The sequence below is a fragment of the Carassius carassius genome, chromosome 32 (assembly GCF_963082965.1).
Source record: "Carassius carassius chromosome 32, fCarCar2.1, whole genome shotgun sequence".
NCBI classification, from domain to species: Eukaryota; Metazoa; Chordata; class Actinopteri; order Cypriniformes; family Cyprinidae; genus Carassius; species Carassius carassius.
In genome coordinates this window covers 378,239-406,221 of record NC_081786.1, presented here as the reverse complement: position 1 = coordinate 406,221, position 27,983 = coordinate 378,239, and the positions used below count along the sequence as shown (strand labels likewise).

Genomic DNA, 27,983 nt, shown 5'->3' with positions numbered 1-27,983 from the left:
GATGCAGCGAGGGAAGAAACGGCGTGAATGTCTCAACCATCCCCTACATTGATCCCCTGTGATGTCCTCACATGCAGCATCCATTGCATGCAGCAGGGCCCTCTGGTCTTGAGCCTGATGCTCATACACCCTCCACCTCCAAGCTGAAAAAAACTCCTCAATTGGATTTAGGAAAGGAGAGTAAGGTGGAAGAAACTCCATTAGCATCCGGGGATGGGTGGTGAACCAGGTTCTGATGCGTGGGCCACGGTGGAAGTTCACATTATCCCACACAATGACATAATGTGGTAGCTGAGGTCCTTCTTCACCTCTCTCATTTTCCGGGATCAGATCAGTATAAAGGTGGTCCAAAAAATTGAGGAGCTTTTGTGTATTGTAGGGCCCTAAACTGGGAATGTGTGTGGCCACACCCCTTCTGATATAGCGGCACACATTGTTATATTTGCTCCTCGCTGGCCTGGGACATCCACAGTGGCTCGGTGGCCAATGATGTTACGGCCACGCCTTCGACCTTTGGCCAGGTTGAAGCCAGCTTCATCAACGAACACTAGGATGTGAGAGGTTTCGTTGCCTTCTAATGCCATTATTCTCTACAATAGAATAAAAATAAATCTAATCAGTCAAGTAGAGACAGATACTGCAGGGAGCATCTAAAGTACTGTTAAAAGAGGGAGTGAAAAACTGAAGACAATTTCTAGGCAAAATGCTCTAGTCACACAAAGCTGCATTCTGAAGGTAAAAAGGATAAAGCAAAACAAAAAAAAGTGGTAACCATGTCTTACTGTAATAGTGTTACAATGATAGACAACCAGTAGTTGACTTACATGCACATACTGGTACCGCAGCTCTTTCACTCTGTCAGAGTTTCTCTCAAATGGTACCCTGTAAATCTGTTTCATGGTCATCTGATGTTTCTTCAATACCCGGTCTATTGTGGAGATGCTGATAGAGTTTATATTTTGGAACATTACATTGTCTAGAAGCATTGCATTACGAATCTGTCTCAGTGTGATGGCATTATTTGCAATGACCATGTTGCATATTTCTCGTTCTTGTTGTTCATTTAGAAGTTTTCTTCTGCCACCCACTTGAGGCTGTCGTCCAATCCTAGACATACAAGTCAAAGGTCAACACTGTAAATTTGTTACAAAAGGAGTTACCAATGTAATTGTACTGCTGTTTTATGGTACTAAAAGTGTGATGCACTGCACAGTGACTGGAATACTATTCACAGTATTTTCTCCATTTCTTTTTCTTTGTCATTTTTATAGTATCATATAACATCACATGAAGATATTACAGTACTCTAGGCCTACACACACACCAACACTGAATAGTTCAATAGAATAGTTCTGTACCTGTTTTCCCTGCGAAAGGTTTGGATGATGGAGGAGACTGTAGACCGAGGCACATTAGGCTGCACTCGGCGACCTGCCTCTGCCATTGTGAGGCGATGGTTTATAACGTGGTCAATAATGGTGGCCCGGATTTCATCTGGGACATCATGGTGCCTCCGTGCTCCTCGGCCTCTTCCCCCTATTCCTCCACGCATTCTCACTCCTCCTCTTCCTCGAGCAGGAAGTTGCTGTTGTACTTGGCGAGGTGCTTCCATGTTCACACTGCAAATGAAACTGGGCCCGGGCCAAGCTCTGTCTATATACTTTTGGCAGCAGTCATAATCATAGACAACACCTGTCAGGTAACTAAACAAACTGTTTGATTGGTCATCTGAGATGTGGGAAACTGCTCCTTCGTTAGTTCTAATTTCACCTGATTGATTGTCAAGTACTGTCATAAATTTATCAAATGTTCCAAGAAATTCTTTCATGGTATTATATCTTTGACTAATTTTGACAGTTGAACAGACAATTGTGCATATGATGACTTACACAATGAAACCATGCTGATATGTTTTGGAGAGAGTAACCATTTCACTGAAAAATCAACTAATCAGTTTAGATCAGCAAGCTCTATTTATTTGGAAAATGTGCTAAATGTGGGCTCATTGTGCTAACTGTAGCTACTTGTACATAATCATTTGAAAAAAAGCACAGAGTCACTTGAGACATGTACTAAAGCATTTGCAATTTGATCAAACCAATGAAAAATGACATTCTGTTGTGAACAATTGCAAGGGGGTTTGGAGATTTGTCCATGTTATTTTGAGAATGTCATCTCGGTTTCAAGAAATGAGCCAAACCAATCGAGAAAAACTGTAATACTTAGGCACTATACAACAGTCGGAAAGTAAATAAAAAAAAAATCACTCAAATTCAGGAATATATTTTGCTTGACAATCCTCATATGGCTGTGGGTCTCTTGGTTGGTTGTGCATCTTTTTCTTCCACACTTTTTCCTTGAATTGATTTAATACACAAGTTTCACAATTTGAGGGTAATTACTGAAATAACTTTTCCATGACATTCTAATTTATTGAGATGCACCTGTATAAAGATAGATAGATAGATAGATAGATAGATAGATAGATAGATAGATAGATAGATAGATAGATAGATAGATAGATAGATAGATAGATAGATAGATAGATAGATAGATAGATAGATAGATAGATAGATAGATAGATAGATAGATAGATAGATAGATAGATAGATAGATAGATAGATAGATAGATAGATAGATAGATAGATAGATAGATAGATAGATAGATAGATAGATAGATAGATAGATAGATAGATAGATAGATAGATAGATAGATAGATAGATAGATAGATAGATAGATAGATAGATAGATAGATAGATAGATAGATAGATAGATAGATAGATAGATAGATAGATAGATAGATAGATAGATTTGTGCCCCCCAATCCTGCATTTGATTGATCAAGGTAAGAAACATATAATAGTTTTGAATCTCTAATTTTTCTTCATTTTAAAATTTATAATAATAATAATTATACATTTATGTATTTTATCATTTTTCCCCAATGATGCATTTAAAACCCCTTCAGACCTGAATTATGTTTCAAGTTTCTGAAAAATATAAAAGTACATTTTCCCAGCTCATGAGGCTTCTATAAATGAGACATATTACAAATTTCAATACTCTTTAATTGTAATTTTTTTTGTCCATTTCAGTGGACGTCAGGTCAAAACAGGGGTACTTCACAAAAACGTACCATTATGAAATACAATAATAAACATAAAAAAATGTTAGTCTATACTTTAAGCTTCTTCTCAAGGTCAAAAACTTGAATAACATTTCAGTATAACATTTCAACCTTAATTTTGAGGTTTTTGTTTTACAGATTGCACATTGTTTGTAACAAACTAAATATCTTATAATCAATCAATATGGTAATTTTAGAGTCATTTTCTGCGTGAATCTTTCTTTTTTATCAAAAACTTGAACATTATAACATTTCAACTTTAATTGTAAGGTTTTTGCTTTATAGATTGCACATTTGTTTATTCATAACAAAATGATCCTAGGAGTAAATCAAGTCACGTTAGAGTCATTTCCTGTGTGCATCTTTGAAACAATTTCTCTGTGACACAAAGCAGTAGTGCACCTTGCACTTATCACAGAAGACGTGTGTTTTCCCAGAACAGCCTTCCAATTTGCATCTTGTTGCTTCTTTTTTTGTATCATAATTTGGCAGGTGGTCCACCATATCTTTTTGGACTTCAAGAACTGGCCGACATGCCCGTGCCCCTCTCTTTTGTCCAGCTTCATCATGTGGAGTTTGCGAGGTACTGGCTGCTCTAGAATTGCTTGGCCTCCCTCGTTTTTTTTAACCCTGTGGCTTCCCAGAACGCACAAGCACTTCGGCCACATTCATTTTGAATTCAAGAAGATCCATGATTTTCTGTGGCTGAGTTCCTTTGTATTCATTGTCACTGCTTCTCTTTCTTATCCCACCTCTCAACTTCGTCTTCATCTCCAACACCAACAAAGTTGGAGGCCAGCATAACAGAGCGATTATCAAACCACTTCACTAGAACAACTTTTCCATCCCTTCTTCTAACTTCATCATGGTTTCCCTGCGTTTTCTTAGAAATGTCCTTGTCTGTCTTCAGTGGTGGATTTGCAAAGCGGCAAAGCCTTGCTGTTCCAGCAGCATGGATTTTCTTTTCTGCAAGAACTTCAAAGACATTGTAGGTAGTAAGTAGTTGTCAAAAAAGAGCTTGTGGTTGGGAGCCTGGATTCTCTGGCACAGGTGGAAGACAACAGACGCTCCATGCCTTAGAACATTTTTGCTTTTCTCAGAAAGCTCTTGTTGTGGCACCTTGATAGATGAGGAGATCATAAGCAAGCCCACTTTTGCCACAGAGGAAATACATCTTCATTCCCCATGGTGTAGGTTTCCCTTTGATATACTGGAGCACAGAGAGTTTTCCTCTGAAAGGCACAATCTGCTCATCAATACAAAGATCTTCCTCCAGTTGTAGCTGCAGACAGCGTTTCCTTATGGACTCATAGATTGGTCTGACCTTGAAGAAAACATCAGTGTCTCCAGGAGGCCTCTCATGGTTGTTTACAACATGCAGGTTGGAGCGGAGTTGAAAAAAACGATCTCGAGACATGGTTCCTTAAAAATTCCAATATTGATACTGGAGCACCAGTACATTTTCACTCTTGGAAGACTAAGACTCCCATTGCCATATGTAGACCGACAAGGACTTCAATCTCAGCAGCTGAGGCATGTTTATACCCCCGGACTCCATTTTGTTCTGCATATATATTGGTCATTGTGCTCATCAGCTCAAACATCTGACTTGGAACGTACTGCTTGAAGTAGCCGTATGGTGTTAGTGGCTCAGGGGGGTCAGTGGTGGGAGTTTCCCATGTTGTTTCTACTGGGGTAAAGCAGGTGTGACGACGCCACTGAAAATCCCTCTTTTTTGTGATATTTGTAAAGGGATCATCACCAAGTACTGGTTCTACATCTGCCTCATGCTCATAATCTTCACTGTCTTCTTGATTCTGTCTTACCTCTGCCTCAATCTCAATTTCTTCCCCTACTACTGGTGGTGGCTCATCTCTGTCCTCCCCTAAAATTATTACCAAAACTGTCCCTTACATAACAACTTCATAAAAGTGGAAACTGTATATCCAATAAAATGATATTCAATACATTTAGTGACATCTAACTCTATGAAACGTCTTAACTAACTATCCCTAATTTTAATTCTACACTCACCAATTGTTGGAGATCTAGCATCATCTGCATTTCCATCTCCATCTTCCTCCTCACTCCACATAAAGTCAACATCTGAGATATTTCCATCAGCTTTATGTTCAAGCACTTCATGAACTGTATATTCTGCATAAGAAATAGGTTAAAAAATTTATTAGTACTGTGATATAGATTTTTTTATATATAAGAAATTTCAATCAGCATTACTGGACATGTGATTTCAGGAACAGATGTTTTAACCCACACATTTGAAAAAATCCTGATTTAAAACTTGTAATTCTACAATCGCTTTTAAAATTTAAATAATAAGTTCAATCCTTCTATTTTACGTAAAAAAACCATGAAATACTGGCAAACATATCATTTTTTTTATAAAACCATAAAAAATGCTGCTTACTTCTGTGTTTGGAGTTAAGTGCTGCCATGCTTTTCTTCAATGTAGTGGTTTTTTTTTAATTATCACATGCAGAGCTTTACTGCCATTTGATTGGAAGATAAACGTCCAATCCCATGGACTGCAGGCTTTAAAGTAGGTTAAATGCTCCAGAAGTAAAAAAAAAAAAAAAAGGGGCTGACATGTGATGTCATTATAATGGACGTAGGGTCCGAAAGGATTAATTGCTGATTGAAGGTACAGCACATTTTAATATATGTTTGTATTTCAGATAATGGCTGTGTTTATCAGTCTCTCTGTTTATCTGTTTCTGAAGATCTTGATGTGTTCTACTTGTAAGTTTTATCTGATGGTTTCTGCAGCAGTTTCGTTGAATCTCTGTTTTAGCGTTCCATTATTTCCACATCATTCATCAGTAACACCCTTTTCTAGTCATAAACCGTCCATTCATTATGTTCTTCTACCTATTTGACTCTTTTCAGATGGAGTATGAAGATCTGAAGCATCTCTGTGTCTCTTCACTGTTTGTTCTGGTAAAGCTGAAGGTCTGATGTTCTCCTCATCTTAATACATTCAGACAAAGTATACAATTCTTTCAAAAAACAAAAGAAAAATCTGATTCCGGTCTTTTGACATGATATACTAATATAATGTTTAATATTCCACCAGGATGCCAAACACAGAGCTTGATGAAGAGTATGTTTAGAAACAGGACAAATAAAAAGGGAACAGTGCTGGCAATCATCAGCCTTCATGACTTCATGGGAAAGATCAGCCCTGTAAACGACCGGCTCTGCATTTAATGATCGCATATTATTTTTATGAGTTTCTGACCCTTAAAGATTGAGCAACAGTGAGCAGCTGTGATTTTACGGGGTGAGATATTGAAAAGACAAAGGCAGTTAGTGAATAAGAATGACCTTTAACCACCGACTTACACTCTTCACATGTATTTACAGTTCAGATAGATCAGACATCAGAAGGAACATTCAGATTCATCTTTTCTTCTTTGTTTGTTAATTTGTATTTACTAAATGGCTTTCTGGGGCATTTATGATGAAGATGTTGGCAGCAGAAAAAGAATGGGAAAGTCTGTATAAACAGAATATCGGTGATGTAAGATGCACAGATGTGCTCATCGAATCAACCTCTGAATATTCTTCTTTGCTGCAAAACACAGAATCATTTTGACTCCCTCACTGCCCATAAATGGAGATGAAATGTGAGACACATCGGAAATAACCGGTTACCGCTGTACCTTCCCTTGATTCTTCATTCAGAAGATGTTTTTGAGATCCTGTGGGACAGACGCATTCCCTTCCTATGATCAGAACGAAGCTTATGCCACACCAGAAACCCAAACGAACATTCTCTCTGTGTTTTCACAGATGCTTCAGCCCAAACTCAGCATCTGTCTGTTGAAACCACAGGATAGACTCTATAGAGAGCAGATAGAGGAGCTGTAGATGTTACGTGTGATATTTATCCTGACTCATGAGTCACTTAAATGATTATGAACTAAGTTTCTAACAGCTGCCTGTTCAAATTACTTAGAGTTGTGCGATACGGCCAGAATATTTACCAAGTCATTTTCAATCATCATAAGGAGCACAATCATAATAGAGTAGTTCTGTTAGAGAAATCACTAATGTAAATTTAATGCTCTATATTTCTCAACATTGTCAGGAAATGACTGCTATTTACAATTGAAAAAAAAAAACATTTATGTCAGACTCTTTCACAGCTGGCTATTTTTCTCTTTAGACAACCAGCTGTATCCTCATTAATGCAGGCAGCTTTTCACCTGTGATAACTGTATTTGTATTAATTAATTAATAAATACTTTGATAATACTTTTTGTGAGATGCTTGCTTTGGAAAAAAACAACCAACTAAGTTATCTTAATCAAACAAAAATGATCTCTTACTAGAATAAAACGAACTGATGTTTAATTCTCTTAATCGAGAAAAAAAAAAAAAAAAAACAACAGACATTTTAATTTCTAAATAAAACAAAATTGACTGAAATTTAATTAACTTAACAGAACAAGACTGAAAGATATTTAAACTCACAAAACTGACCTGTATTTAAATCTCGTAATAGAACAAAACCAGACAATATTGAACCTTTTTTAATAGAACAAAACTGACCTACATTTAAATATTATAATTGAAAAAAGACAACAACAACTAGTGTTTAAATCTCTTAATTGTAGAAAACCAACTGATATTTAAATTTATTAATCATATAAAATAACCAATGTTTAAATTTCTTAATATAACAAAACCAAACTATATTTAAATATCTTAATAGAACAAATCAACCAATATTTAAATCTCTCTACCATATAAATCCAACCGATATTTCAATTTCTTAATCATATAAAACCAACCGATATTTAAATTTCTTAATCATATAAAACCGACCAGTGCTTAAATATCTTAATTGAACAAAACCAAACTATATTTAAATATCTTAATAGAACAAATCAACCAATATTTAAATCTCTCAACAATATAAATCCAACCGATATTTCAATTTCTTAATCATATAAATCCAACCGATATTTCAATTTCTTAATCATATAAAACTGACCAATGTTTAAATATCTTAATAGAACAAACCAACCAATATTTAAATCTCTTTACCGAATAAAACCAACCGATATTAAAACTTCTTAAACACATAAAACCAAGTGATGTTTAAATCTTAATAGAATAAAACAAACCAATATTTATCGTGCAAAGCTGACCGATATTTAAATCTCTTACTAGAACAAGACTGATCATCATAACAGTGTGATTTTCTGTAAAGCTGTGCTACACAAATACACTTGACTTGACTTGATCTGCTCAGCCTCACTGATTCCTTCACCATGTTATCTTCATACATGATAAGAGCAGGAGTCCAGACTGAGCTCTGATGACACGCTGGGACAAAGAGACTAAATGCAACATCTACAGCCTCAGCTCTTCCCTGAAGTGACGAATGATCCACAGCATGTTCAGCTTAAAGGGATACTCCACCCCAAAAATAAACATTTTGTCATTTATCACTTACCCCCATGTCGTTCCAAACCCGTAAAAGCTTTGTTCATCTTCGAACACAATTTAAGATATTTTGGATGAAGACCAGAAGGCTTAAGACTGTCCCATAGACTACCAAGTAAATAACACTGTCAAGGTCCAGAAAAGTATGAAAGACATCGTCAGAATAGTCCATCTGCAATCAGTGGTTCAACCGTAGCAATATGAAGCGACAAGAATACTTGTTAACAGTCTTCTCTGTGTCTCTCCATATCATGTATGCTGCATATGCTCTTCTGTATCAGCTGCGCCACAAGGATGCGCTGTTTTCTTTCAAATTAAAGCTAAATACATGTAGAAACAGCAAATCCTTGGGTTTAATTTATTTCAGTTAACGATTACTTAATTTCAAGTAAAAAAACATTTTTTGTGTTTTTATTTTAGTTTCAGTTTTAGTTACCTATAATAACCCTAGAGTGCAGATTGATCAAATGTCAAGCGATTGTTTACTAGTAGTGCACCTCAGATACACAAAAACCTGCAAGCTGCTCAGATCAGTGAATGAGCAGGAGGAATGAGAGCGCGTGTGTGTACACTGATGTGTGTGTGTGTGTGTGTGTGTGTGTGTGTGTGTGTGTGTGTGTGTGTGTGTGTGTACTTTGGATGGGTTAAATGCAGAGCATGAATTCTGAGTATGGCTGTGTCACTTCACTTTCAGTTTAATCAGACAGTGTTTTTCAGATCACATCATCTAAACTGCCTTTTCCCCAAAGAAATGAGGAGCAGTGCTATGCAAATTCAAGGAAATGGCATATTTCTGAAGGACAAATTTCTTGATTCATCAATGTGAGGAAGAATCCAAATCTGATGTGTCAAAGTGTCAAATTAAACACATATTTGGTTTCACTGGGATCTGAATTCAGAGGGAACTCAGTGTTTGTTGAAGCTTGATAGCAGTGCCTGTGGCAAAAACCAGAACCCATGCCACTGATGTTTTTATCAGCTGTTTGGACTCTCATTCTGACGGCACCCATTCACTGCAGAGCATCCATTGACGAGACACTGATGCAATGCTACATTTCTCCAAATCTGATGAAGAAACAAACTCATCGTAATCTCGGCATGAGGGTGAGTGAACCAGCAAATTTGAATTATTTTTCAACTATTCCTTTCAGCGTATAAATAAATCCTGCATGACCAGAAGATCACAGAGACTTTTCCACATGTAAGTGACACTCATGTGTCCTTCAGTAAATGTCAGTGGAGTTGAACCTGATGATGCAGTTTTCATCTGACAGTCCTCATAAGGATGATTTTTCATCTTTCACAAGCCGAACACAAAGCATTTGATGGGTTTGTTCTCAGCAGATGTCTGTTTTCTGGAGCTCTGAATGTTCACTTTCTTTCATCTGACCTACAATTGTAATTCATTAGCATGAGGTCATTTCCTTTGAGAAATGAAGCAAAGAGTGTTTTTCAGAATAGATGAAACGATTCTGAGCTCCAAGAATCAATCTTATTAATGTGTGACTGTCATTAGATCATTGAATATGACAGCATTTGTCTGCATCTGATCAGATGCTGCAGGAGCTTTTCTCAACACACACTTCAATCTTCCTTTACTTTGATGTTTTTTATTGAATGATATTCAGATATTTAAATGTGTTTTGTGGTCACTATCTGTATCAATGCAGTACAGGGATTACATGCACTGAAAAACTTCTATTTTATATTTATATTTGATCAGGAGATGCAGTGCAGAGATGCTGAAGTGTGTATCTGGTGATCGTCTGTTTGTTTTAAGCTCCAGTGATATTGCACAGATGTTCAATCAGTAACACACATATCTCTGAGTATTCACTGGAAACACTGACATCAGGCCGGTTCTGTCCAGCCTTCAGAAAGCTTTGTGTTTCTCTGTGCCGCCCACATGTGAGCGTCAGCGGGCCTGTGCAATCACTGCTCGTTTTATAAGCCATGACTGCATCACTATAATATTTTATATGTTTCTGGGCGATTACATAAACACACACACACACACACACACACACCGGCTGCATTAGGAACCATCACACCGGGAAAAAATCATCTTAAAGAACAAACACATTTTTATTGCATGACTTCTTATGATGCACTTAGTCACAAAAGAATACATACATTTGACTGATATATGGAATAAATCACTGTTATAAACAGGAAATGCCATAAATGTCTTAATGTCTGAATTCAAACATTTAAAGTCTTAATGGAATGGTAATGGAATTTCTGTCATAACAAATGATTTAGAGATCAAACAGAATCCTTTTGGGTGAGCCAAAATACCTTTTTTAATAAAAAATGAATGGCAGTAAAAACATTTATAATGTCACAAACGTTTCTATTTCAAATAAATGCTGTTCTCTTAGACTTTCTATTCATCTGTGAATCCTGAAGAATAAAATGCATCAGTTTCCACAAAAATATTGCGCAGCACAACCGTTTTTCAACATTGATAATAATCAGAAATGTTTCTTGAGCAGTAAATCATCATCTTTTCATGATTTCTGAAGATCATGTGACACTGAAGACTGGAGGAATGATGCTGAAAATACAGCGGGGCATCACAGAAATACATTACACTTTAACACAGATTCACACAGAAAACAGCTTTTATTGATTATATACCGATTTTACAGTATTTTTCAGTTTAAGAGAATGTTTCTAACCCCAAACTTTAGAATGTAATGTGTAAGATATATGTAAATGTCATTTTTGGCGTGTGTGTTTGTGTGTGTGTGTGTGTGTGTGTGTGTGTGTGTGTGTGTGTGTGTGTGTGTGTGTGTTTGTGTGTGTGTGTGTGTGTGTGTGTGTGTGTGTGTGTGTGTGTGTGTGTGTGTGTGTGTGTGTGTGTTTGTGTGTGTGTGTGTGTGTGTGTGTGTGTGTGTGTGTGTGTGTGTGTGTGTGTGTGTGTTGGCTGATGGAAAGTTTGCTGTGGAATGTGCAGTTTTTTTCTCCTGAAGTTGAATATGCGCGTCCTGCTGAACGCTGATTGGTCGAGAGAGCAGCTGAAGAATGTGTGAAATGACTTAAATAGCGCTGGAGTCTCATGTGCGCAGAGGAGCAGAACGTCTCCAACACACACACACACACACACACACACAGACAGGGAATTTCGGCAAAGCGTCTTCACTCGAACAGTGTCTCTCTTCAGGTGAGTGTCTATATTCAGCGTTGCGCTTTCGAGATGGTTTTTCACATGTAACTACATACAGATGTGTGTTGTGTTGTGTTGTGATGTGATTTCAGGGCAATCATGACTCTGAAAGGACTCGTTTTGTGCCTCTTCTTGTGGAGTTCCGTGAGCAGCAGACGCATAGGTGAGGAGAAACTTTGACTGATTCTAACCAAAGTGCTTTCTCAGTGGCTGCTTCTCTTCCAATGCATATTAAATTCTCCCCATCTGTGGATGCTTTTAAGTCTAGATTGAAATCGTACCTTTTTAGTAGAACTTTTAGAATTGATTAGGGTGATCAGGTTTAGGCCTAATACTTAGTTTAATTTTGTTTGCGTGACTGTATGTAATGATACTGGAAAGTAATTTGGTCAACGGCAGTTGTTTTAAATGTGCTACTGAAATAACATTTGCACTGTATTGTATTTTTCAGCCTGGTCTCATGAAAATGCGTAGGCTATAAATAGTACGCCAAATACAAACATAAAACCGTGCTACTGATACGCAGAAATTGACTTTCCGTGAAAGTGTCTCGTGCATTTGATACGCATCTACCCCACAAACCTACTCCATACCCACTGCACATCTTATGCACGCCAACGTCAATTTCTGCATTTAAATAAACGCCAAATCGAAACATAAACTCGTGCTATCGTTCGTGTGTTCGGGTTGCATATATTCATACACGCTCACGTTCGTTTTCTCTCGGAATCCGCAGAAATGCCGGATGATGACACCGTGTTCGACCTGTTTGAGCTCACTCATGTCGACAAGAAGCATCACGGGGTGAGCTTAGTGAAGGGACCCGATCCAAACAGCCCCGCGTACAAGATCCTGAACCCGAACCTGATCCCCTCGGTGCCCGAGCTCTCCTTCAGGGACCTGGTGTACTCCATCCAGAGCGAGAGAGGCTTCATCTTCACCGCCAACCTGAAGCAAGCCAAGCGCACCAGGGGCAGCCTGGTCTCCGTGGAGAGGACCGACGGCACCGGATCCGTCTTTGAGATCATCTCCAACGGGAAAGCCAACACCGTGGATCTGGTGTACTGGACCGAGAGCGGACAGCACGTGGTGTCCATTGAGGACGTGAACGTGGCGAACGGACACTGGAAGAACATCACGGTGTTTGTGCAGGAGGATCGAGCTCAGGTTCACGTGGGCTGTGAGGAGATCAACACTCAAGAACTCGATGCTCCGATCCAGCAGATCCTGAATCAGGAGAGCGCGGACATCTCGAGCCTGAGGATCGCCAAAGGAGCCGCCAAAACCGATCGCTTTCTGGTAAGAATCTGGGTGTTGTTTATGTTTGATGCATCGGATTTTTTTGATTGTAGTCATTTGAGACATCTGTGATATTATCGTGTTATCCGATGTATTACAGTTCAATTTGATGTGTTTTTTTCATCCTCTAACTGGACTTTTGGAAACGCGTAAAGACGCGGTTAATGCGCGCAAAGCGCTTCGCCTTCAGAGAGTGTTTTTGTTTTACATTCTCCGTCTGAATATTCCATGTAATAGTAGCTGTTGGAACTGTGTTCGGTTTTCTCTGCCAGTCTCGGTTTTTGACCATTATCCCGTTTTCCAGGGAGTTCTCCAGAACGTGCGGTTTGTTTTTGGAACGACGCTGGACGCGATTTTACGCAATAAAGGATGCGAGAGCTGTGAGTGCTTAGTAGAGCATCACATTTTATATTCTTAAATGCTGAAAAGAATAAAATGTATTTAAATAAGTATAGCATATGTGAGGCTGAACCACAAAACCAGTCATAAGAGTCACTTTTTTTTTTAAACATCATCTGAAAGCTGAATAAACAAGCTTTCCATTGGCCGAGAACATCTATTAAAAAATCTGGAATCTGAGGGTGCAAAAAATCTAAATTTTGTGAAAAAGGTTTCCAAATGAAGTTCTTAGCAATGCACAATCACAAATCAGAAATTAAGTTTTTATATTTTACGGTAATATTTGCTAATGATTTTTGGCATTAAACAAAAATGGATCATTTTGACCCAAACAATCTATTTTTGACTATTGCTACAAATATACCTGTGCTACTTATGACTGCGTTTGTGCTCCAGGGTCACATATATAAAATAGAGATGCTATATTAAAGCTCATGTCTATACAGCATCCTTCATCACTGATGTCATGACCTTGGAAAACCCTGTGAACGGATCCAGCCCGGCCATCCGCACTGATTACACCGGACACAAGTCTAAAGGTCAGATGATCCTCATGTGCTTGTAATGTGTCTGGGGTCTCATCATGGACTCATGAAGTTAACGTCAGAATCCTGTTCCTCTTCAGATCTGCAGGACATCTGCGGTTTCTCTTGCGACGATCTGTCCAGCATGTTCAAGGAGCTCAAGGGACTCGGCATGGTGGTGAAGCAATTGTCAAACGAGCTCCGCCAAGTGGTGAGGATCAAAACCAGCTGTCTGTCTGATGTTCATAAATACATGTGTCTGTCTCTCCACCCTGTGCTGTTTCTCTTCTAATGCCAAACAGTTGTTCCTCAGCCACTTCCCTCAAAGTTTTTTTTCTAATGACAGTTCCTCTGTTCTTCTTCTGGCTCTCAGACAGCAGACAACAGCTTAATCATGACTCAGATTAAAATCCACGAAGGTGTTTGTCTACACAATGGCATTGTTCACAGAGACAAAGACGAGTGGACGGTGGACAGCTGCACCCACTGTACATGTCAGGTATGAGTCTTCTTACTGATGTAAAAATGTAAAGTTTCAGTATTTGTTTTGTGTTGGTAGCTGGTGGTTAAATCAGTTAAAATCCTTGGTCTTGGTTTTGAAGAGGGAAAAAAAGTCCTCTCTCAATCCATTCTGTGTCTCTGTTTCACTGCACACATGCATCTAAATGGCCAGGATTCAGGAATGTTTTAATTGGTGAGTGATACCCACTGTCTCTGGTTTCCGGTGAGACCAGAGCCTGTCTGCGTGTGTGTTAGTGTGTGTGCGGTTGTGGCCGCTGACTCAGTATGTCTTCTCCACCCCCAAGCTGGCCACATTAAAACACTTTATTAGTCCGGTTAAATGTATTCCCCTGCTGCCCGCTCAGAGTTTATATCACCACACAATTTTCCTGCCAAAGCCAAGGGTCACTTTTTATTACCAGCAGAGAGGCGTTTATTTCTCATCCATTATTTGCAGCTGTTGGGATCGTGCGATTAAACTTGATTCAAATATTTTATTGGCAGAACTCCGCCACTGTGTGCCGTGAAATCTCCTGTCCTCTCATGCCTTGTGCCAACGCTACTGTCCCCGACGGCGAATGCTGCCCACGCTGCGGAACACGTAAGTCAAGTTTCAGAATTCATTATGTAGGTCATCATTCATCTCTGGACACAATGAGCAAATTTCCAAAAATTAGTTGTTTTTAATTTTTTATTCTCCATTAGGCCTTCAAAATGATGTATGATTTGTTGGAATAGGAAACAATAACGACTGACCGAAGCCCGACTGTGCGCATTCACACTTATTTTGCCAGCACGGCTTACATATTTTCTCTGATTGTTTTCTTTAAGCGAATGATGCGGGTGTGGATGGCTGGTCACCCTGGTCTGAATGGACACACTGCTCGGTGACCTGTGGCAGAGGCATTCAGCAGCGCGGACGCTCTTGTGACCGAATCAACAGCAACTGCGACGGCACATCTGTCCAGACGAGAGACTGTTACATGCAAGAATGCGACAAACGCTGTGAGTTCAAATACATCTGCCACTTGCATCATATTTGGATTGCCATGCACCTCATTAATGCTTATTTCTGTCTTCATGCAGTCAAGCAGGATGGTGGCTGGAGCCATTGGTCCCCCTGGGCTTCTTGCTCAGTGACATGTGGTGAGGGCAACATCACTCGAATCCGGTTGTGCAACTCCCCTACGCCTCAGATGGGCGGGAAAGACTGCGAGGGAGACGGTCGTCAGACCGAGCCATGCCAGAAGGACCCGTGCCCAGGTGAGTGTTTTCACCTGTTGAAGTGTTTGCAGAATATAACATGGAAACCCCAATGACCCTGCATTTCTCTCGGTGTCTCAGTGAATGGAGGTTGGGGACCCTGGTCACCATGGGACTCTTGCTCCGTCACGTGTGGTGGAGGACAGCAATGCAGACACCGTCTGTGTGACAGCCCCACTCCCAAATACGATGGAAAAAAATGTATGGGTGACTCCAAAGGAACCCGTTTGTGCAACGCCCAGCCGTGTCCAGTTGGTAAGACATAAAATGATTCATATGCCGGGTTTCCATCCAAAACTGTGAATTTAACTTATGCGCAAAATTGGAATGTCACATAAAACATTTGCGAATAATCACTTTTTCCATCCAACAAGTCAAAGAGAACAAAATTGTCACTTCCTTATTAACTGGCACTATATTTCACTAAGAAAAGTAGGAGAAGCCTTTGAATATAACATTTTTCATATAATAATAATAAATTCTTGCACCACAAGATGAAACACAGTAAATGCACTCACATGACTTTTAATGCATATGGAGGAATTTATTCGGTGAATGTTTTTACATCTCCCATTATTCGCATTAATCCTTTTTCTAACAAGTCAAAAACCACCCCAAGCAAACATTAAAACTTTTTGCAGATTAAGGGATTTTTTTAAATAAATATTTTTGGCTTCTGTGGACTTTTTATTAGGACAGGACAGTAATTTAGACTGGAATTGAAGTTAGAGGGAGACAGGGGGACAGGATCGGGACTCGAACTCGGGACGCCATAGTGCAACAGTGCTATATGTCGCCGCTGCCTACGAGAATATTGGTACTGACATAATGAAGGGATTTTTAATCAAAATTTGGCATTTCTGTCACTTGTTTTTGATGTGATACTTCAAACAAAATGCACAGGCTGATGGAAATATAGCTATTGATAAGGATCAAGCTGAAAATTCTTGTCACATGATATCAAATTAACTTCCGTACTATCATAAACAGATGGATGCCTGTCTAACCCGTGCTTCGCCGGCACCAAATGCACCAGCTTCCCCGATGGCTCCTGGAAGTGCGGCGAGTGTCCGGTTGGATACACTGGGGATGGAGTCCACTGTCAAGATATCGATGAGGTGAGGTGTCACGCTAATGAGATATACACCTCTTAATTAAGATACTGCCGTTTCTAAATATTCCAAATTTTGGTATATGCAGTGCAAAGAAGTTCCTGATGCCTGTTTCGTGCTGAATGGAGTCCACCAATGTGTGAACACAGAACCAGGCTATAACTGCCTGCCCTGCCCTCCACGCTACTCTGGACAGCAGCCCTTCGGCAGGGGAACGGAGCAGGCCATTGCCAACAAACAGGTAAGACTAGTCTAAAGAACAGTGTTAATCATGGGAAGGGACAGGTCTTTCTCCTTCCATGGAGTGCTAACCAACATTAAATCACGCTATTCACAGGTCTGCATACCTAGAAACCCATGCGAGGATGGCACCCATGACTGCAATAAGAATGCCAACTGCATCTACCTGGGCATTTTCTCTGACATCATGTACCGGTGCGAATGTAAACCAGGCTACGCTGGGAACGGTTACATCTGTGGAGGAGACTCTGACCTTGACGGCTGGCCAAACACAGACCTCCACTGTGTGGAAAACGCCACCTACCACTGCAAGAAGGTATGTGATCATTTCCTCACCATATACCATTACACAAGGTTACAGAATCTTCATCAAAAATGTCATTTTTAGGACAACTGTCCTGACCTTCCCAACTCTGGTCAAGAAGACTATGATAAAGATGGAACTGGAGATGCTTGTGATAATGATGATGACAATGATGGGATCCCTGATGATGGGGTAAGTCGTAAACACATTGTTCTTCTGCAAGTGAATTTAGAGATGACTGTCAGTATGCTACCGGCTAAAAAATAAAGAAGTCAGAAATCAGAAAGAGCTTTATTGCGAAGTATGTTTGCGCATAGAAGGAATTTGATTTAGTGTCAAGCTTCCAGTACACAGAGACAACAACAACAACACAGAAACAACAAAAAATAAGATGAGAGAATAAAAATTCATGTGTAAATATAAATAAACAAAAAATGGTATATACAGGTGTGCTATAGATATAATAGAATAGGAATATAATAGAATAAGATGTATGGGTGTACTAGGATGTAGGGTGGTAAGAAATAAATAAAAGGTTATTAAAAAAAGAACAGAGGGAACAAAAGAGAGCGAGAGAGCTGAACTTTGCCAGTAGCAAATAAATAAAGGATCTATGATGGCTTCCATCCAGCCATACTGGATCGCTTGGTTTAACATCCATAATTCAAATCGTACACTTGGGAAAAATTTGACTGGGCAAACAAACAGTCAGACTCTTGTAGCCAAACGGTGCATTCCAGCACAGCTGTGTCCCAAACCATCACATCCATGGCATATCGCTTCAGACATTCATTTTGTTCAGTGCTTCTCTATCTTGTGTGCGTGTATTAAGAAATTTTGATCTGTGAGGTAAAGAGTCTCCAGATGTTTCTGTCTTTCTAGTTTCATCATTGACGTGGCTGGATGTTCTTGTGTTGAACCAGGACAATTGCCCGTTCGTCTTTAACCCAAGACAGTATGACCATGACCGCGATCAAGTTGGTGATAGATGCGATAATTGCCCTTATGACAGTAATCCAGAACAGACCGACACCGACAACAACGGTGAGGGTGATGCGTGTGCCATTGACATCGATGGTGATGGTGAGTCTTTCATCATGTAACTCCATCAACGTAAAGAACACAGAAACCATTATAAGGGTGTTTTGATGTAACACTGGAATTTATTTGTCTAGGCATCCTGAATGAGAAGGACAACTGTCCATATGTGTACAACACTGACCAGAGAGACAATGACGGAGACGGAGTCGGTGACCACTGTGACAACTGCCCACTGGAGCACAACCCTGACCAGGTGAGATGCTTGAACTTGTTTTTTTAAGACATGAGTATGCAACTATAAACAGAAGAGGCTCTGCAATAATCCGTGTGATGTCGCAGATCGACTCTGACTCTGACAACATTGGAGACAAGTGTGACAACAACCAGGACATCGATGAGGATGGACATCAAAACAACCTTGACAACTGTCCCTACATTCCCAACGCCAACCAGGTCGACCATGACAAGGACGGCAAAGGAGACGCCTGTGATCACGATGATGACAATGATGGCGTGCCTGATGACAAAGACAACTGCCGACTCGCCTTCAACCCAGATCAACTGGATTCTGACGGTGAGCCCAACACACCATCGCTGATTTTGAATTTTATTTGTGCAAGGTGTAAACTTCCACATGCTGAATGTTTGTCCCTTTTCTCCTGCCCAGGAGACGGGCGAGGCGACATTTGCAAGGATGACTTTGATGTCGATAATGTGCCAGATATTTACGACATTTGCCCAGAGAACTTTGGCATCAGTGAAACAGACTTCCGTAGGTTCCAAATGGTTCCTCTCGATCCCACGGGAACTTCCCAAATCGACCCCAACTGGGTCGTCCGTCACCAGGGCAAAGAACTTCTGCAGACGGTCAACTGTGATCCTGGCATCGCTGTTGGTAAGTGTTTGAGAGATACAGCAAATAATAAACACATTCATCTAGATACAAATGCTAATCTTCTTGTTTTGGTTGTCCCTCAGGTTATGATGAGTTCAATGCTGTGGACTTTAGCGGCACGTTCTTCATCAACACAGACCGTGACGACGACTATGCCGGCTTTGTGTTTGGCTACCAATCTAGCTCCCGTTTCTACGTGGTTATGTGGAAACAGATCACACAGACCTACTGGTCTCATACACCCACTAAAGCACAGGGGTACTCTGGACTGTCCATTAAAGTAGTGAACTCAACCACAGGACCGGGCGAACACCTCAGGAACGCTTTGTGGCACACTGGAGACACAGAGGGACAAGTATGTATAATTCTCAAGCTGTCATGAGAACATTAAATTGAGTTTGGTGTTCGAAGTGTCCTGCTCACCTTATTTTGGACCATTCGCAGGTGCGTACCCTGTGGCATGATCCCAAGAACATTGGCTGGAAGGATTACACCGCCTACAGATGGCACCTGATCCACAGACCCAAAACCGGACACATCAGGTAAGTGTGGAAGCTAACTTAGATCAGGAGTGCCCAGTCCCGTTCCTGGAGCTCTAATTTTCTCCGGTAAGCTCCAGTCCTCATCAAACACAACTGAACCAGCTATTTAAGAGCTTGAGGACCACTTGATAATTGCACACAGGTGTGATGGAGCAGGGTTAGAACTGAATTCTGTAGGTAGGTGGATCTCCAGGAACAGCATTGGGCAGCCTTAACTTAGATCAGGGGTGTCAAAACTCGGTCCTGGAGTGCCAGTGTCCTGGAGTGTTTAGCTCCAAACCTAATCAAACACAGCTGGGGCCTTACTTATAAAATGTTGCACAGAAAACATCCTGAAATTGATCTTACAATCATCTCTCAAATATGCAGAAAACGCACCTACACCTCTCTTTCAGATGTGAAATCTATGAATCGCAAATGATCTTGAACTTGAGCGCAAATTAATAGTTTAATCTCTCTGCCTTGTAAACGATTCCTAACTATTGTCATTAACATGTAAAAGATTCCAAGTCATCATCCATATTTTTAAATTAGAACAGCGAGCTGCAAGAACAGTTCTAAAAACATGCAGTACTCGAACAAAAAAAGTGCATATGTTTGCTCAGACCCTGACGTGACTCTAAGCACTTTTCCACGTCAAAGCCAGTTGTTACAAATATTTATGCAAGATTTATGCAAATTTGGACATACACACTTTATAAAGAGGCCCTAGAACTAGGCATACTTGAAACCTTCAGGCAGGTGTATTGAAGCAAGTTAAAGATAAACTCTGCAGGACACCAGCCCCCCAGGACCGATTTTGGACACCCCTGACTTCTTTCAACCATTTTGTCCTAGATACTGAACAGCTAAAATGGAAAATCAGCTTCACTCACTTCTGTTCTTTTGATTGATTTTTAGAGTGATTATGTATGAAGGCAAGAAAATCTTGGCTGATTCAGGAAGCATCAATGACAAGACATATGCCGGAGGAAGACTTGGCCTCTTTGTCTTCTCTCAAGAGATGGTTTACTTCTCAGACCTCAAATACGAATGCCGAGGTAACACATTTGGATGCTTATGAAGAATATTTCTCTCTGTAGCTGTCTTATTGTTCAGGAAAGCTCACAATTGTTTATATCTTGACTCTCTTGCAGATGCATCTTAACGATTCCATCAGCTTTTTCCTTAAGGATGTGCCCACTATCTGTTCTTTTCTGTTGGTTTAAATGTGTTCTGTGTTATTAAACCTTTCTGTGGTGGGATTGAGGATCCAAACGTGGAGGCCAAAAACTTTCCATATAAGCAAGGACCACAGGAGCAGGTGAGCATGAAGACCCATCAGTACTTTCACCTCATCGATCTCCTCCACTCTCAGCTTGTTTCTCATCATGCATTTGGTAAAGGGAAGTTCTTCTGTAACGTCACCTCAGATTTGCTGTGGACTATGATCATGACAAAAAACAAATAAAAAAACTTATAAACTGAAGCAAAACTTCCCCTCAATTCTGGTGGATTTGAGATCCCACAGGAGGAAGTCTTGAGGATTTTGTGGAAGACAGCAAGTACTGTATGTGAAACTTTGTGGACTTTGTGAAATCGTGTTCTTCTGCGAGGATGTTTACCACAGAGACATTCAGATCTTCAAGACTCATTGATTCAGACTTGTTTGTCCATAAGTTATGGTTTACCCATTACCCCCCACCCCCCCACTGCACCCCAATTCAGCAGTCTTCATTTCTGCTTTTGATCAGATTCAGTCATCGATGTTGACAACCCAAGAGTCTTCATTTCACTGTTTATAGAGTGGTGTGCTTCTCAGGGCTAGAAGGACCTTTGTGATTTGCGACTCGAGGAGAAAGTTCATGTCTTAGATTAATACACAAATGTCCTGACAAGCTTTTATAATCATTCACAGACTCAAGAGATTTTGTGGCTTTAAACAAGCAGAAATGAAAAAGGAAGTTGAGATGTTACAGAGGGATGGATAATAGGCGCACTTGTTTAATTTATTTATTGTGTTGAGAGGAGATGGAGGCATGAGAACTCATCTCAGAGCCACGTATTACTGAAACAAACAAAGAGAACAACTGGAGCATTTCAGACTGGGAGGAACAGACTGGAGGGAATGAATGGTGAACAGAATATAACGTAAATGTAGAAATATTACCTCACTGTTGTATAATTGAAATCAACAAAAATGGCAAATTATTTTTGTGCCGCTTATGATTCAGTTCTGTTTTGTTTTAGAGGTACTGTATGTAGTAAAACATAAATTCTGTAAATAATAAAAGAAAAGAAAACATTTTGAGATGCCCCAGTAAAACAAGAATGCAAAGTCAATATAAATAGTTAGTGCCTTAATTAATGAATGATGTCTTTTTAAAAAATATTAAGTTATTGGTAAAGTTTTTTTTTCTGTTTTAATGTCTTATGTGTAGATATATGCTATTTAATATAATTTATGAAGAACTGTAACCTGACATTGGAAGTGTTTGTATAAACTGTTTGCACACTGATGAGGATTATCTTAGTTTTTTATGTTTAAGGACGTTTCACTGTCAGTATTGTTACTAGTTTTACACAGTAATGTTGTTTAAATCTTATCAATCATTTTGTAAAATCAAAGAACAATAAATACATTTGAGTAAAAAATGACCATGAAATACTTTTGTTTTTAAGTAACTCCAGAATCTGCTTAAATGATGTCTTCCCTTGACCTGCACTGTGCACAGTATGAAAATACTGTACAGTTTACACTATAAATCTCAAAGAAATCCAGTCCATAAATAAAAAGATGTCTTAAGTAGACATTTTAATTGCATGGTCTGTGTCTTTGGTTTAGTTTATGGTTAAAATAACTCACGGTTACTGCTGCAGTAAAAGCTAATTTGGTCAAAAGAGCATTTAAAAAAAAAACTTTTTCTCACGAACTTTCACATAAAATCCAGGATCATTTATCAGCAAACACGTACTTTCAGGGTCAGAAATGCTAGGAATGCTGGAGTCGCTGTAACACGCTCACGTGAACCACATTCACCAAACACTCATTCAGAAAGTGCACATGGATATTATAAAACATTTCATGCTTTACACTCAATAATCTACAGTTTGTGTAGATAATGTGAGCTGTTTTTGCATAAGCACTGCACATTGATTTTCTACACTAACTGTTTACCACACTAACTGATCAAAAGTTTGTGCTCTGCATGACTTTTTCATGTTTTTGAAAGAAATCAGACCAAAACACCTAAGCTGCATTTATTTGATCAAAAATACAGTAAAAACTAACGGTAAAATATTACAATTTAAAACAGCTATTTCTGTGTGAATCTGTGTTAAAGTGTAATGTATTTCTGTGATGCTCCGCTGTATTTTCAGCATCATTCCTCCAGTCTTCAGTGTCACATGATCTTCAGAAATCATGAAAAGATGATGATTTACTGCTCAAGAAACATTTCTGATTATTATCAATGTTGAAAATAGTTGTGCTGCAGAATATTTTTGTGGAAACCATGATGAATTTTATTTTTCTGGATTCTTTGAAAATTGTCAAATTTTCGTTTTATTTTCAACATAGTACTTGTGCCATTTTTGATTCATTTAAAGTATTCCCCAAATGTTTGGACAGTAGTGTGTGTTAATGAGCCACAATAAATGTGCACTAGTGAGGGTTCTCAACTAACCAAAGACCAAGGTCAGCATCAGACTGGATTCAGATGGATTTGATCTACATATTTTGGGGGGTTAATTAAAAGCTTATGACATAAATAAAAAGACATATTGGTTTGATTTTTGAAAGGGAACATTTTATTTTGTCCTCTTACGTTCTGTTTCAGATGTTCTGGAGTCTGATTGTGTTGCTGACGCTGGCAGACACATCAGAGACTGGATGACAAACACACTTTTTCATGTCCTCACTTATTGTGTAACTCTAAAAGCACAAAGACCTAGAATATGAACCAGTGTAAAATAGAAAACAGAAGAACATTCTCCTTCATATTTCATGCCTCTTTCTTTGTGTCAGTCTGACTGTGCCGTAGCGTCCCATAGCAGATCTGAGCTGGAGAGACATAGAGAAGCATCCAAATGAACCGACTGTGAGAGAAGAAGAGAGATGGCCTTGAGCACATGCTGCAATGACCAAAATACAAACACTGTCCTCATGAAGAGCTCAAACTACTTCTGATTTGGAACTGGAAAGTGTCCGTTTCCCCCATTTTCATAACTGATTTAACACTAATGAATCGATGTGGAAAACGATCATTGCATTGATCCACACACTGATCTAAAATTGGAGCCTGATGTCAGACTTGTTTAATATTGTGTCTGATCTGCAAACTGTGCGTGTGATGATTAGAAATGATGATAATAAATAAAACCGACTCTATTGCGAGTCATGAATCCTTCTCTAGTGAAATATTGATTCATCAGCATAAATGTCCATCTGCTCTGCTGTTCTCATCAAGGCTGTTTGGAAGAAACCTCTGAGACGTTCGTGAAGGGTTTAATGGAGTGTGTGTTAGAGCTTGGGTCTCACAGCGTTCACTAGTATTTCACACGCATGTGTAAGTCTTGTTCAGCCGTCGTTGATGTGACCACAAGGGTTTGCAGACGAGACGCTCGCAGCCGTAAACATGTTCAGACAGACTCCCGCTCAAGGCGTCATACATCTGTCTGCCGTCTCAAGGTCTTCTGTGGGTCAAAACACTTCATCATTACCCATAAAACCTGTTTCCCCATACAGCAACACTATGTCTTCTAATAGGTTTTTAAATAAAGCAATAATCCCCAAGAAGCTGTGGTTTACAGAGAATTTATAACAGCTAAGGGGTGTTGTTAGGTATTATTATCTGTTATAAATTCACTGTAAACCACAGCTTCTTGGGGATTATTGCTTTTATAAAACGGTTATTCCATATACGTAGTAAGGTTTAAAAAAATAAAACAGAGCAAATAAAGTGTAATGATATTAATAAAAACAGTATTCTTCCACCAAATAATGTAGTTACTTAGAAACAGTTTTGGTTGTAACAAAGTGGTTGCTGAGCAACACACAGAAGTAAACAAAGGTGTGTGTTTGTAGAGTAGTTAATTCCTGTACATATTTTTAAATAAAATAGAATTTAACTACTTTTTTCGAAACTGCAAATTTTATGATATGCATTATGATATTTTATTTTATTATTTGTAACATTTTTAAATACATTTTAAGATTTTTAAAAGAATATTCTGTGTGCATTCCTAAAGCTCAAACAGAAAAAGTAACGCTCGCAACACCAAGATCAAGGGTTCGATTCTCAGTTCGATTTCTCAGAAATGAGAAAAACTCAGAAAATATCAGGAAAAAAATGTATTTCCCACAACTCAAAAATCGATTTGTCAAATTGTTTTAAAATACACTTAAATCAAGATTATTTAAGGGAGATTCACAATGACTGAAGATAAGAAGAGAAACTGAACAAAATGAAGAGAATTTATGACATATCTGAAAATGGACTTCATTTAAAAGGGAAAACACTTTTATATTTCTGAACCCAATGACAGGTATTTGAACATTTTGTAATGATAAACTCAATTTGATACATTTCTCAGAAAACAAGACGTATTATCTTTAGTCATTGTGGATGTCCAGTCTCTTGATTTAAGGAAGTTCAGATGTTTGCGTATCTGAGTTAAGAGCATGAGTTTCTGCAGTGTGAGGAGTTCTGTGTGTTGGTGGTAAATCGAGGAGGTCTGAACTCGACCTCCAGCTCCTCTCACGCCCCGAGGGAAGAAAGACACTCGTTCACTGAGAAACACGAGCTGATGACTGGAGCTCAGAACTTTCTGGAGAATGATGAATTTGCTGTACTTTAGTCTGTTCAGAGAAAGAATTCTTTAAACTTTAGATCACTTAGACAAATCATATCTTCTGTGGCGTATTTATGTGAAAAACTCAAGGGGAAAAAAAAATTAATATATTGTTAAATATGAAAAAAACATTGGCCAAAAATATATATTTGTTAAAATATGTTTTCTACCCAATTTTTTAAAAATGTATTTAATTTTTTTTTCTATAACACACATTTTTTTCTATAAGGACCATTGGTTGGTGTGATATATATACAGGTACTGGTCATATAATTAGAATATCATCAAAAAGTTGATTTATTTCACTAATTCCATTCAAAAAGTGAAACTTGTATATTATATTCATTCATTACACACAGACTGATATATTTCAAATGTTTATTTCTTTTAATTTTGATGATTATAACTGACAACTAAGGAAAATCCCAAATTCAGTATCTCAGAAAATTTGAATATTGTGAAAAGGTTCAATAAGGTCAATATTGAAGACACCTGGTGCCACTAATTAACTAATTAACTCAAAACACCTGCAAAGGCTTTAAATGGTCTCTCAGTCTAGTTCTGTAGGCTACACAATCATGGGGAAGACTGCTGACTTCACAGTTGTCCAAAAGACGACCATTGACACCTTGCACAAGGAGGGCAAGACACAAAAGGTCATTGCAAAAGAGGCTGGCTGTTCACAGAGCTCTGTGTCCAAGCACATTAATAGAGAGGAGAAGGGAAGGAAAAGATGTGGTAGAAACAAGTGTACAAGCAATAGAGATAACCACACCCTGGAGAGGATTGTGAAACAAAACCCATTCAAAAATGTGGGGGAGATTCACAAAGAGTGGACTGCAGCTGGAGCCAGTGCTTCAAGAACCACTACACACAGATGTATGCAAGACATGGGTTTCAGCTGTCGCACTCCTGGTGTCAAGCCACTCTTGAACAACAGACAGCGTCAGAAGCGTCTCGCTTCAAAAAGGACTGGACTGATGCTGAGTGGTCCACAGTTATGATCTCTGATGAAAGTACATTTTGCATTTCCTTTGGAAATCAGGGTCCCAGAGTCTGGAGGAAGAGAGGAGAGGCACACAATCCACGTTGCTTGAGGTCCAGTGTAAAGTTTCCAGTCAGTGATGGTTTGGGGTGCCATGTCATCTGCTGGTGTTGGTCCACTGTGTTTTCTGAGGTTCAAGGTCAACACAGCCGTATACCAGGAAGTTTTAGAGCACTTCATGCTTCCTGCTGCTGACCAACTTTATGGAGATGCAGATTTTATTTTCCAACAGGACTTGACACCTGCACACAGAGCCAAAGCTTCCAGTACCTGGTTTAAGGACCATGGTATCCCTGTTCTTAATTGGCCAGCAAACTCGCCTGACCTTAACCCCATAGAAAATCTATGAGGTATTGTGAAGAGGAAGATGTGATATGCCAGACCCAAGAATGCAGAAGAGCTGAAGGCCACTATCAGAGCAACCTGGGCTCTTATAACCAGGGGCAAGGCTACATAAGGGCCAGGGTGGCACTGGTCCACTCAGATTGACGGCTGGCCCACCCAATCAGAACAGAAAATCCAGTTTAAAATGAACACAATTACTGAACACTGATGTCTTGTTACTTTGTCTTTGTATTTTAACCTTATCAAAGAACCTAATGAAATATGAAAATATATGGCATTATTTTACTGACAAATATGGAGAGAGCGCATTATTGTAGCGCGAAAGCACATTAATACAATGTGTGAGCGCAAATCTCTCTGCTCGCGCACGGATTTTCTTGATCTTGCACAAAACCGGACGCGTGCTCAGATATACCTGCTCTCGTCCAAAAAACAGCGCGCTCACTTAAAACTTGTCTCTCCTCTCGCTCAACTGTGTCCTGTGCACGCTCAAATCTCTCTGGGTTCATGCGCTGTAGATAGCTATTAATTATTTTCAAATCTGAATTAAATATTGTCAAAAGTTATCAACCAATCAGATTTCAAAGATGGATCTGTAAATTCTTTACAATTTAATTGTATTAGAAAGTAATCAGGTGTTTGGATTATTTGTAAATAACTTAGTTTAACAGTTTAGTCAAACCCTTCTGAACAATTTATCTAAACAAACAAGAAAGCATATTATTCTTAAAATTAATGTGGTCATATAGGCCTATATATATTGTGTACTTATAGCCTATAGATAGATAGATCTCACATCCAAAGCCTAGCCAAATCTGGCAACCATTACTGGGCCAGAGCTGGCTCATTTTCGGTGAGCCGCTGCCAGA

The 27,983-nt window shown here is 39.1% G+C and overlaps 1 protein-coding gene across 1 annotated transcript; it reads left to right on the top strand.

Moving 5' to 3' along the window:
* The first annotated feature begins 11,773 nt into the window (after positions 1-11,773).
* On the top strand, positions 11,774-21,230 carry LOC132112326 (thrombospondin-1-like). Its single transcript, XM_059519765.1, has 22 exons — positions 11,774-11,935; positions 12,509-13,071; positions 13,376-13,451; positions 13,917-14,009; positions 14,096-14,205; positions 14,368-14,493; positions 15,000-15,096; positions 15,327-15,500; positions 15,582-15,758; positions 15,840-16,013; positions 16,749-16,876; positions 16,959-17,111; positions 17,208-17,426; positions 17,499-17,606; positions 18,338-18,497; positions 18,590-18,708; positions 18,795-19,029; positions 19,123-19,350; positions 19,434-19,705; positions 19,795-19,892; positions 20,793-20,932; positions 21,029-21,230. The coding sequence occupies exons 1-22, from the start codon at positions 11,872-11,874 to the stop codon at positions 21,037-21,039; spliced, it is 3,525 nt and encodes a 1,174-aa protein (XP_059375748.1). The 5' UTR covers positions 11,774-11,871; the 3' UTR covers positions 21,040-21,230.
* Positions 21,231-27,983: the final 6,753 nt, after the last annotated feature.

What these genes read in the sequence shown, in the direction of transcription:
- LOC132112326 (XM_059519765.1), top strand. Translation starts at nt 11,872, where the DNA reads ATGACTCTGAAAGGACTCGTTTTGTGCCTCTTCTTGTGGAGTTCCGTG. An exon ending in CGCCCAGCCGTGTCCAGTTG is followed by an intron (nt 16,014 to 16,748) that starts GTAAGACATAAA and finishes TATCATAAACAG; the next exon opens with ATGGATGCCTGTCTAACCCG. An exon ending in AGGCCATTGCCAACAAACAG is followed by an intron (nt 17,112 to 17,207) that starts GTAAGACTAGTC and finishes CGCTATTCACAG; the next exon opens with GTCTGCATACCTAGAAACCC.